Source organism: Diospyros lotus, chromosome 9 (assembly GCF_014633365.1).
Source record: "Diospyros lotus cultivar Yz01 chromosome 9, ASM1463336v1, whole genome shotgun sequence".
In the NCBI taxonomy this organism is placed as follows: Eukaryota; Viridiplantae; Streptophyta; class Magnoliopsida; order Ericales; family Ebenaceae; genus Diospyros; species Diospyros lotus.
In genome coordinates this window covers 30,585,322-30,598,461 of record NC_068346.1, presented here as the reverse complement: position 1 = coordinate 30,598,461, position 13,140 = coordinate 30,585,322, and the positions used below count along the sequence as shown (strand labels likewise).

The following is a 13,140-nucleotide window of genomic DNA, read 5'->3' as shown; positions in this document are numbered from 1 at the left end:
TTGATTCTTTCTTCTCCTTATTGCACTTGTTCACTTGCTATATTTTACCTTCACGTAGGTCCCCCCCCCCCCTTTTATAGTCTCCAAGACCCCAAATCTCAAGATATCCCTTAGCCTTTAAGTTACCTCATTTTTCTTCCCAAGCCATCATTACCACACCTTGAATTATCCCTTTGATTTATCTTTCAATTCTAATTTTCATTTCCTTCCAATCCCAAGTCTCCAAATTACACCTCCACGTGACTTTTAGGATAAGAATCTATTATAACAATTATCTCTCTTTTCCAAAGCCAATCTCATTCTTCCAAGTCATGCCACCATAAGACTTTAGGATAAAAGCTCATTATTACCTTTATCTTTCTAAATCTAATCCTATTCCTCCAAGTCATGCCTTCATAAGACTTTCGGGTAAGGACTCATCATTACAATCATTCCCTTTAGTTGGAAACAAGCTAACCCTTTTACAAGTTGTGACATTTGCACTTAAGCCCGGTTTCCTCATTTTCCTTATTACGTTAATGCCCTGAAACCACCTCTGTTTACACTTTAGCCCTTAACTTCTATTTGAAACACTTTTGCATCCTTAACCACAAAATCTTACTTTATTAACTCTTTCCCTAAGTACTTCTGACCCCTTTTACATTCGTAATTCAATAGAATTAAAGATTTCTCTTCTTTCCCCTGAGTCAAAATATCATTCATTTTGCTACTATAATTTCCATTACAATATCCAAGTTTTAAATCAAGTTCCGGGGTATTACATCCTCCCCCCCTTAAAAAAATTTCGTCCTCGAAATTTTTCTTAGCTCACTCTAAATCTACTTTCCCAAGCAAATTCCTCAGGCAAACATGGAAACCTCGACCTTTTCACATAAAGCAACTGCCAAAGCATGCTCACTACTACATTAGCATTTGCGTTAGCAAGGGCAGAATTCAAGATAATCAAATCAGAACGAATTGCTCACAATTTTGGGGTGTACAATAATCTGCATACCAAACCGAAGACTAGGTCAGTAACCAAAATAAAATTTTCCTTCCCTTAAGGCCAAGTATGGGAACCGCAATCCCATTGCTTGCTATTACGGAAAAACACATTTCTTAAGCAAGCTCACAACACGTCACATGCCCACATCAGGAAAAACATTTCATTCATAATTACAACCTACCCTGACCCATGTATGCAATTTACCATTCCATCACCCCCTTCCCAAACCTCTGAATTCTCAAGCCCACTTAGCACACGATGCAATAGTCACACTCCTGGTACCGACACTTTCTCATGCTCGAATTCTCTCGAGGAGAACAAGTTAGATATCGGTCCACAAATACAACTACAAACTAATCTAAGTATGATTCGAACACCTCAATCATTAACTCACCAAAATACATAAAGCGGTCAAAACGGAGGGGCGACGCGTGCAACTCACGCGCCATCTACCTGCTGCGAGTGCAGCGCATGGGGGTCCTTCCCCCAGTGCGTGTGGGTGCGTGAAGGGCCCCCTTGGCCCAAAATTTTGAAGTGTTGGTCCTTAAATTTATTCTAGGACCCTATGTAAAAATATTTTAGATTTGAGTTTTGAAAGTATGTTATTTTTGTAGAAAAGCATTTTCGAACCCTGTGAACAGTACCTTAACGCTTCCAAACCAGCAAGATGAGTGCTTCTTGCATCTTTATGCTACATACCGAACATTTTGTCTTCACACAGGTAAGTGTGATTACTTGCATAAGCATAACTTTTCTTTAAATCGAGCATTTTCTCTTACTTTGTCATGCATCACTTGGTGTGTGTGGCTAGTTGAAGTCAGGATCTCATGTTTGACTGGAGAAAAGTCTTGGAGATGTGAGAACATGATAGATCAGTGGGGGTGATTGCAACACCTCGGCGTCACTACCACAGGGGCGGTTTCATGTCATTTGCATAACTCATTTACATGCATGATTTTTCTTCTTTCTGCACTCACTTAAATATAACTATCTAACTTGGGTGTCTCATACCCCTGGAACATTCAACGTTCCAGGTGGGTTAGTCATGACAGGTACCCCGGAATTAAGTCAAAGGAAAGGAAAGGAAGTGGTTCTCGGATAGCTAGCTTCTCTACGTTTTAGTTGTAAAAGCATTGTACTGTGGCTTTAGTGTGAGTTTTAATTGTTGTAAAAAGGGAGCTTAAATGATCCCTGGATTCCTAAGTTGTATTATGGATTTTCGAGTGATTTTTGTGTTAAAAGCATATAATGGAAGCCTTAAATGTCTAGCTTATGGTTTTTAAAAAAAGCTTTCAGGCTCGATCCTTTGCTTTCGTTGGCAAAGGCTTCCATAAACGCCATTTGATTATCTTGTAGTTGTTAACGTCATCATACATCTTTGTATGTGCACCTTGGAGAAAAGAAAAGTGGGGCGTTACATAACCAGCTAAAAGTATAGCCTCTCCCTAATAGGAATTAGGAACTAAGCTTGTAAACATCAATGATCGGGTAATTTCAAGGAGATGTTGATTCTCTTCTCAACCACTCCATTTTGTTATGGGTTATAGGGATAAGTACTTTGATGGATAATCCCACTTTCACTCAAGTAGTTGTCAAACTCATTTGAGAAATATTCCTTTCCATTATCCAACCGAAGGATATGGATTGATATTGCGTACCATTTGGTGGAATTTTCTAGACATTGCATGAACTTTAGACTTTTCTTTTAGTAAGAAGAGCCAACAAACACGTTAGTGTCTCAGAGCTAACAAAGGTATTTTAGGATTCTAATGAGAGAATCCTGAAGGAATTCGAAAAAGAAAGAGAGAAAGGAAGAGAGAGAAAGAGAATAACAGAATTTGGGGGAGAGAAATTATATTCTTTTCATTTTCATGATTGTTGGATAAGCCACAGTACAAGTATTTATGATCCATTAGCTGTTGTATTTTCTAGAATGTACACCAGGAGAAGCTAGCTAATAATTGCCTAGGTACAACCCCTAGCAGCTTACAAAAATTTTGGACTATCCTACCCTTAGGACCATGACAAAACCCTAATATGATCATCTATGAAAGTGAAAAACCAACAAGTGTTGGTGAGATTAGGAGTTCTTGTTGGTCCCCATACATCACTATGTACTAAATAAAATGGTTTGGTGGGCTGATAAGAATGAATAAGATGTGAAACTTTACTTTGTTTAGCAAATATACATTGCTCACATTGAAAAGATTCACTCCCTTTATTAATAAACAAGTGAGGATACAAGATCTTTAAGTATCTAAAACTAGGATGGCCTAACCGTTTATGCCATAAATGAATATTAAAATCTAAGACAGTAGAAATGGAGGATTTATTATGTAACCTAGATAAGGTGGGAGTACCGGCTGCTCTATTGACATAATAAAAACCCTCCTTTCCCTCAGCATTGCCAATTATCTTTCTCGAAATTAGGTCCTGAAAAACACAGTGAGTTAGAAAAAATGTCACATTACAATTCATGTCCTTAGTTAGTTTGCTGATTGACAATAGATTACACTTCAATTTAGGCACATATAAAACAGACTTTAAATGCAAGCCAACTATATATATTGATCCTTCTCCTTTAGCATAGGATACGGTAACATCTGCCATAGTCACAATTACAATCCTATCACACCTTTTATAGGTTGAAAATCAATGTAATGAACCTATCATATGATCTGAAGCTCCTGTATCTACAATCCAATCATCTGTAGACAACATTTTAGAGAAGAAACACTAATAAGTACCCTGTTCGGCAAGTGACACAGTTGGTTTGGAAGATTCAACCGAATCAGATGACTTAGTGACCTTTGTCCGGTTCAATACGTGCTGAAGAAGTTCCAATTGATCCGTTGTTGCGGGAAGATTAGTCATTTTACCCTCTTCAGCCTCTACTACATAGGCTGCATGAGTCATCTTCTTTTGATTTTTTCCCTTTCAATTTGCTGGTTTCCCATGAATTTTCCAGCAAGTATCTCTAGTATGATAGGGCTTATGACAGTGATCACACCACTGTTTCTCTTTTTGTGATTCACCACGTATTGGTACTGTTCTTAGTTTAAAAGCAGCAAGAGCTGAATTCTGAGTGTTATTTTCATTTGTAGAAAATGAGTTCATCATTACCTTCTTTTAGCTTTCCTCCCTTCTTATCTGTGCAAATACCTCCCGGATTGATGGGAATGGTTTAGTTCCCAGCAATCTTCCTCTAACTTCATCCAGGTCAAAATTAAGGCCAAGAAGGAAATCAAACACCTGTTCTTTTTCCACCATTTTATTGTATTTAACTCCATCTTCAGTGCACTCCCAACTAATGTCATAAAATAGATTCATTTCTTGCCTAATTCAGTCAACATGTTATAGTAATTGATGACCGAATGATTACTTTGTCGAGTTGTTCGAATGGCTGACCGAATTTCAAAACATTGAGTTGTGTTCTCCATATCTGAGTAGAGAGCTTGCACTACCTCCCATACTTCCTTGGCTATTTTATAGAACAGATAGGTTCTGCCTATCTTTGGCTCCATGGAATTAATGAGCCAAGCCATAACAATTGAATTTTCGGCATCCCAAACTTCATAATTAGCAACTTCAGGATTTGGCATAGGAGTACCACTAGTCAGGTATCCCACTTTTCCCTTCCCTTTAACAACCAACAAAACTGATTGAGACCATTCTCAAAAATTAGTCCCATTCAATTTATGCTGTGTAATTTAAAAGGTATGGCTGCCTAAAGAAATAGGAACTGGAGTTTATGGGGTTCAGGTGGGTGCAGGACAGCTAGTGGAGGTTTCACTTGTTGGTGGGTTGCTAGTCATCTTGAAACGACTATTTGGTGAAGAAAAAAAAAAGATATGTAGCCACTAGATCGGCGGCTCTGATACCATGAACAAATAGAAAACCCGAAGTAGGAATACTCTAGGTAAAATTGGAGGTGAACAAAACGAATTATTTTTCACACTTGTATTTGATCTCCAATGAGGTATATATACACGATCAGCCCTTAGTTTGCTCCTAGTATACAGGAATTCAAAATACAAAATTTAAATATAGTACAACAAATAAGATAGGATTCAAACTTAAAAGATAGTTCTCTCCTATCTTTATGTAACTACTTTATTTATAACTTCTTATCCATTCTTTATCTCCTCAGCTGTCTTTAATTTAAAACTCTTCTTCTTATCATCTTTTCTCTTTTATCACATTCCAATCTCTTATTATCACCACATGGCAAGAATTATTCCATATATTCTCCAACAAGTTTCATGCCTAGTAAGTCAACAATGGAAGCTATATATACTTGGAGAGGCACCTATTGGAAAGATATAGAGATAAGCAAAAGGATTTACATATAGTTTGGTCATGTGAAAAAAAAACCCAATAATAAAGACTCTTGTGAGGAAACAAATGAGTGGAACAAGTCTTTAGCAAAAGACATATAGGAAGATAAAAAAGACCTGATGGGAGACTCTTTAGGTATGATATGAGTTATAAGAGCCTTACATAAAAATGATTGGATAGCTAGAATTCATGTTGCTATTGTTAACTCTAGCAAACCACTTAAGCAAGTCAACCACTTAAGCTCAAGCTAGAGTCAACCCCAACAAAAGGAAAATGGCATCAGGAGACCTTATAAGGAAGATCATGGAAAGCAAGTCAACCACTTAAGCACAAGCTAGAATCAATCCCAACAAGGAAAATGGCATTGGGAGACCTTATAAGGAAGATCATGGAAAGCAAGTCAACCACTTAAGATCAAGCTAGAGTCAACCCCAACAAAAGGAAAATGGCATCGAGAGAAGGAAGATCAGGGAGTTCTTATTGCCAATGTAGTGTTAAGGGAATCTATTATGGAAATAGAGGTAGTATTACAAATATCTAAATAGATGATGTTCATTTTTTTTAAAGGATTTGTTTAAGTTAGTTCACATTCCTGATTTTACAATGTATTAGAAAACTTGGTTGAATAGCATATAATATGAAGTAGATGCAAGACCTAAGAGCCCTAGGATTCATAATTCATATCCAAGATGAGATTATCATAGTACCAATCAAATTAACAACTAAGTTTGATTGCAAGCATATGATCCTTCTTTCACCAACATAAATTAGAAAAACAAATTACTATCCAACAAAGTTCCCTATATTATCTAAATTTGTAGGGATATTCCCAATACCCTAATCATTCAAAGTCTCTCCATCCTACCATCCACAAAATCATCAAATTCTAACACTCATATGCCAACAAATTTTTGGTGCTCACAGAAATATAATGCAGGTATTGCATCAAATATCTCATTCTATCTCAAAATTTCTCTAGAATTCCAAATACTTCACATTTCACAGAGAAAATTGGCGGCAACAAATATTTTAAGTGTCTTCAGTACCAGAAACTTCCCAAATACCAAGTTCAACAATTTCATTGACCCCAATCGCAATATGATCCAATGATCATCCCAGCCCTAGCACAGAATTGTGAAGCAGATTGCGAAACCTTAACTGTTGTACATTCACATAAGCCGAATCATCTTACATGTCAACATGAATTTAAAGAGAAATCAAAGAGAAAAGCTGTAAAAATCAAACTAGAAATTTATGTACCATATATATATAATGGAACATGTTAAGCAAGACAACCAAATAACACTCCAACAAGACCTACTCCATGACGTATACCCAATAAGATATTGTATTGCACATTTGTACCCAACCAGCATCCTAGATAGCATTGGAATGAACCTCTCCTTAAGTCATTATAGAATACTAGAACTATCTCATCAATCAGTTTTATCTCATGCAACTGATTATAGAGGCCATAACCTCATAGCAGTCCAGCTGAAAAAAAAAAAAATCATTTGTGCAAATCTATAAACAACAAACAATAATGAATTTATTAAAAAATGATTCAGTATTAAATTTAGTTTAATACAGATGAGAATCTAGTTTAAATTTCTCCACTATCTTTCCTTTCTTTACCTTATTTCTATTTTTCTTTTATTTTTATTTTTTTAAACCAAATATATAGACAGAGTAGATGTCTTTGATTGGCAATCAAACTGTTAAACTTAATTCCACATAAAACTAACAGTAGTCTATAAGAAGTACATTCAATTCACCCCAATTTACAGAAACCCAACCGCAAAAAAAAAAATGTGAATTAACTCGTGTGCGAAGTCAGGATTTTGAATTCAAAACTCCAATAATGAGAACGATTCAGTTCATGCAGCAATAACAACAAACAAAAGGACAAATTTTGACAGAAAGTGGGGCAGAACCATTTTTCGCAGAATGCGATCATAGTGAGAAAAGGGATGAGCGAAGGCGACGAAGATGACGACGCCGCCGGAAAGAGCACGCTTGAGGAGGTGGTGGAGGACGAAGGCACCGCTGGTCTCGACGCAGTCCTCGATAACCACCACTGTGCCACCGCTCCCGCCGCCGTTGAGACCTAGTGCTTCGTCCAGAAGGTTCGACGCTCGCTCCATGGCTAGCTTGTGGCAATTGAGGATTAGGATTTTGATGGGGTTTAGGGTTGGATGAGTTAAATGATGAATCTGAGATCAGCTGCTAACGTAATGAAAGGGCCTTCCTGTAATTTTCTAAAATTACTGGACTTTTAAGAAACTTTAATTAATTCCAACTCGACTCCCACCGTCAATTTTCACCATATGTTCTATAACTATACAGTACAATATAAAATATGTGACTTATTAATTATAGTATCTATAAATTGATATATTACATATAATAATATATATAATATTAAAAAATATGAGATATAAAAAAAGGTCAAATCATTATTATATTATGATTCATTAAGTTTTATATAAAAATATGTTTTTATATATTATATTATAATAACATTGTTGTTCATAATGTTGAAATTTGATTGAACTTAAACTTAATTTATTTTTGACTTAGTTTTGTTGAATAAGTTAGTATAAGCAGATTTATGGTTTGTTTAGTTAAAGTGTTTTTATGAAGAATTTTTGGATTTTTTTCTTTCGTATTACACTTATTTATAAGTGGCAGTATCGTTTGTTCCTTTATCAATATCTCAATAAAAATTTCAGAGTTTTTTCCTTTCTATTTTTTTGCTCCAAGAATTTTTTTTTTAGAAATTAAAATTGAAACTTTAATTTTCTACATTTGATATCAGAATCTGATTATGAACATGAACGCAATGATTCAACCTCAGCTTTTGAAGTTCAGCCAAAAAAAAATTTGATCAATGGTGTATTCAAATGAAAGCCTTGTTCGATTTTTAGGAGCTAATGGAGATTGTTGAAATCGGCTATGTTGAACTAGTTGATCAAGCTATAAGAGCAACACTCTCTCAATCTTAGAAAAATGCCTTGAGAGAAAATAGAAAAAAAGCACAAGAAAGCTCTATTCTTTCTTTACCAAGTCGAGGACAAGATTGTGTTTGAAAGAATTTAGAATGCAATAACAGCAAAGGAAACTTGGGAGATTTTGCAAAAAGCGTACAAAGGTGATAAGAAAGTGAAGAGTGTAAGGTTGCAAACCTTACGAGGTGAATTTGAAATTTTTTTTATGAAAAAAATTGAAATTATATCTGATACTCGAGTATTCTGTGTATGCAAATTTAAAATCATTTTATATCATTTCTCTAATTGAACAATCTGACAAATCCATTTAATGTTCTAAAGATTACATGTCTTCAAATAAGTTGATTTTAGCTTGGTCATCATGCTTTGAGCCCTATTTATTTCCATCAATAGTTTTGTATCTTCAAACCTTTGAGGCTTGTCGCGGTGACAAGATATAATTATATTATATTTTGATTTTTCTTTTAATTTTTTTTTGGGGTTTTGAGTTTCAAATTTAGATGGCCTTTAGTTAAGGAGGTTTTGTTGGTGTAGGGTGGAATGCTTAAATGAAATTGACACCATTATTCTACTTAGTTGCTATCTAGGAATTGTAATTAGAAGAATTCTTTTTTGATTTTCTCTAGGGGATGCCCTTTGTTAGGTCTTAATTATATGGCAATTCAAAGTTGGTAATTGTTTGACCAAGTCAAGACTTTGTTGCTTTGGGTGGTTTGAAAGCTAAGCTGGTAGAAAGGATTCAGTTTGTGCTTATACCTTAGAGGCTACCATGTAGAAATCATACAAAGTACCACATGCTAATATATATTGCAGGACTTGTTGTGTGTGACTTTAATTTTAATAAATAGTTCTACTATTTGATTGTGTTATTGTCTAGATACATTAATAAATTTGTAGTTATAGACTATATCCATCTCGATTTTCTAATTTTTTTAAAAATTGTGAAAGAAGAAGTGATTAGGGACGCGGGGTGTCCCTTGCATAGGCCCTTCACGCTTAAATTAGTCTTTAAAAGAATGTAGAAAAATGAGAAAATTATAGTTTTAGATCATTTATTTTGAATTTTCAAATAAAGACATCAAAAATAGGTTTGACATGTTTTTGAATCTTGAAAAGACTTTCAAGAGGGTCTCCCGAAGAGGAGAGTCTTACGAGAACAATTCTATCGAGAATGCCCAAAACACCAATATTACACAAATATATTATCATAATATATAATTATGTACTATATAGAAAAATAAAACAATGAACAAAACACCAAACCATTATTATATTATGATTCATTTTGTTTTATAATTTTTAACTCGAGCATTTTGGGATTAATTTTTATATTATTGCACATTATTTTCAGTTTTTAAATAATCTTATTAATTAATGATAAATATATTGTGTTTTGAGATCTTTAATTAATTAATAAAATTGTTTAAAAATTAAAAATAATATAAAATAAATACATTTTATCTGAAAATAACATGCTTAATCATTCACTGCCCTTAGTATTATCATTTAAAATATGCTTTAAACATATTAATGTTCTTAAAATAATTTAAAACTATATTTAAATTTTAAAATGTTAAATATCATATTATTATCATTTTACAAGCACTCACTCATTTATCAAAAAAAAAATAACTTATAGTGTAAAATAGACATCCCATTTTTTTATTGAGAAAATATTTTTTCAAAAATATAAAATGACTCTTTAAAAGATAAAATTAATAAAATTTTAAAAAAGATTAAATTTGAAAGGTCGATGACTTTTGAATTTTTTTATATTATTAATTAAGTTTAGCATTTAAATTAATTTTTAAAATGTATTAATACAAATGTAACATGTGTCAATCGTTGAAAATGCCACATGTTAGCCAATGATTAAGACAAAAGTATTTTATCACTATACTAAAACTCATTTTGCTTAAATTTTGCCTAAAAAATTAAAATTTAAACAAAACATCACTCTATGAACTTTAATTTTATTTATTTATTTTTTTTACATATGCGTAACATGGGTCACCTTTTTAGTATAATATATTGGTATCACATATTATATAATATATGTTGCTTTATATTATATAGATTATTTTATTATGTATTACATAATAAGTTTTGTTGATGATGTCCACGAAAACAAGATAAGACACTTCAACAAAGACAGCCAGGTTATTTGGCCATATCGACAGCCAACACCACATCATTCAAACGTCTACGGGTGCGCAAGGGAGTGCGTGGCGGGTTGCGACCATGCGCGTGGGGGCTCCCTACTTGGCCATATGGCATAGTCTCATTCCTTCAATTCTTTCGCTTATTTTTGCTAATTCACTTTGTCCATTTACTTTGTAGGGCATATCAATTGCTCCCTACTCTTTTGTTCGGGAATCCCGAGCGAAAGAGTATCTTACCCTGCAAATTTCGTACATGCCTTCCTTTTACTTCTTTCTCTTGAAGTTCTTCCCTATGTAGGTAACTTTTCAAGCCCCGAGGTTATTTTAGCTCTTATAATCATTTTGAGTCTCTATATCATTCGTAGTTCTGGCGTTTTCGTATTTCAACTTTACATAAGGGTCGATCACTCAAAGGTGACGAGGCAGGTGGTTTGAAAGACATGCACCGTGATGAAGCTTCTAATCCTAGAGTTGAGATCCCTATGTTTAATACTCCACCATTTGGGAGCATGGACACGACTCCTTGGTGATCTAAAAGATCTTCAAATCAACTTAAGAGTGCTAGACATGGACTTGGTGATCGTGCCATTATTGGCTCATATACGTATCTATATTTCATCAGGAGAAGCATTGGCATATTGAGAATTTTCTCTGAACCCAAGGGTGTTCATAATGATTGACGTTCCATTTTTTGGTTGTTGAATTATTTGCAGAACGACGAATATGACGTCTCTTCTTATAGGACAATGGCTATTGCGCCATTTGGTCATTAGGCGAAACAGTGTAAGTCGTCTGTGAGGCCACAGATATTATGCTTCCTCGTTGTATAGCTACTTGCAGGACAACAGTCTTATGACTTCTCGTTGTCGAGCTACTTGCGGGGCAACTGTTTATTTTTTCTCCATTGTTGGGCTACATGTAGGACAATGGGATGTGTTTGTCTTCTCGTTGCCGGGTTGTAAGCGAGGCAACATGACCTTTTATTTTTCCCTCATTGTCAAGCTATGGGCATAATGGGTTTGTGTTTTCCTTGTTGTTGAGGCTGTAAGTGGGGTAACGGGTCTTTTTTGTCATAATGTTGCGGCTCCCTATTTCATGTGTATATGCTTGTTGGTATTGTGGGCGTAACGCCTACGTTTGCAATTAGAAAAAATATCAATATATTTTGTGTTCGCAGTTCGACGTAACGCCTATGTCCATGATTAGTTTTGTTTTCGCAGTTTAGCATAACGCTTACGTCCACAATTAGAAAGAATATGTATACATTTTACTTTCACGGTTCAACATAATACCTATGTTCGCAATTAGAAAGAATATCCATATTTTGTTTTTACGGTTCGGCATAACGCCTACATCTGCGATTAGAAAGAATATCCGTTGTCAGGCTACGTGCAAGACAATGTCTTATCTACGTGCGGGATAATGGGTTTGTTATCTTCCTCATTGTCGGGCTATGAGCAGGGCAACGAGTCTTTTGTGTTTTCTCGATTGTCAAGCTATTAGCAGAACAACAGACTTATTTTTCTCCTTGTTGCTAAGCTATGTGCAGGGTAACAAGTTTGTTGTCTTTTTCGTTATCAGGTTGTTATCTCGTTGTCTGTTGTGCGGGTGCAGGTGGGCAGAGGCGTGCAAGCACGTGTAGGGGTGCGTGGTTGATCGCTGGGGGCTCCCTATTTGGCCACATGGCGTAGTCTTTTTCCTTCGATTCATTCACTTATTTTCGCTAATCCATTCTGTCCATTTACTTTGCAGGTAACCTAAGTCTTGAAGTTTCAACTCTAGGTTTTGTGCCAATGCAAATGATATAAACAAATTTGTAGAGCAAGGGTCTACTAATGCATGTACTAGTACTTAGAAATAACAAAATTGGATAACAACAAGGTTAGTGTTAGCATCTTCCTTGATCATATTATAAATTCTTCCATGTTGATGCCCTTGATTAGTTTTGGCTTGATCCTATTGCTTGGTCCCTCTTTACTTCTAGTAATCTTTTGAGATATGCCTAGGTTGCTTGAATTAATAACAAGTTATTCCTTTAGGGAATTTCCAAGACACATGACCTTCTTCCTCACAATTGTTGCATCGATTGGTTACTACCGTGCGAGGTTTCCTATTATGTTGTTTATGGCATTTGGGGTAAGCTGTGTTAGGTTTAAACTTTTTGCCTTTTAAGCCCCAATCGTTACTCATTCCCAGTAGCTTCCATCTTATTGATATTATCTTTTGTGGTCTAAGGTTAGAGCAACACATCAATATAAGCTCCAGTACCTCCTATGCTTAGGGTCTATTGTATCTAATTAATAAACATGTATCTAATTAATTATGTGAACTTATCTTCATACTAGGTAACTGTCATATTCCTTATTTACCTTAAGTTCGTGAATTTCCTTTCTTTTTTCATTCTCTTGAACATACCTTCGTATATGTGAAAACCTGTAATACACGGTATTAAATAATAAGAGAATTTCTGAAGTTATGGGTCAAAATGATATTTAGCAAAGTTTCGGGCCTAAGTGCAATATTCGAAACGAAAGAAGAATGACTAAGTTAAGATGAGCCAATTAACGAGAAATGGCACAGTTAGACGATATTTGATAAAAATCAGGGATTTTCAAAGGTTTGAAGTCAAAAGCACGCAATTAGGAGA

The 13,140-nt window shown here is 34.9% G+C and overlaps 1 protein-coding gene across 1 annotated transcript in view; it reads right to left on the bottom strand.

Moving 5' to 3' along the window:
- LOC127809904 (elongator complex protein 6) overlaps positions 1-7,507 on the bottom strand; it is a 36,636-nt gene extending 29,129 nt beyond the window's left edge. Inside the window, exon 1 of the mRNA XM_052349077.1 lies at positions 7,258-7,507. Within this exon, the coding sequence (XP_052205037.1) occupies positions 7,258-7,467 (210 nt within the window). The 5' untranslated portion in view covers positions 7,468-7,507. The remainder of the gene's footprint in view (positions 1-7,257) is intronic.
- Positions 7,508-13,140: the final 5,633 nt, after the last annotated feature.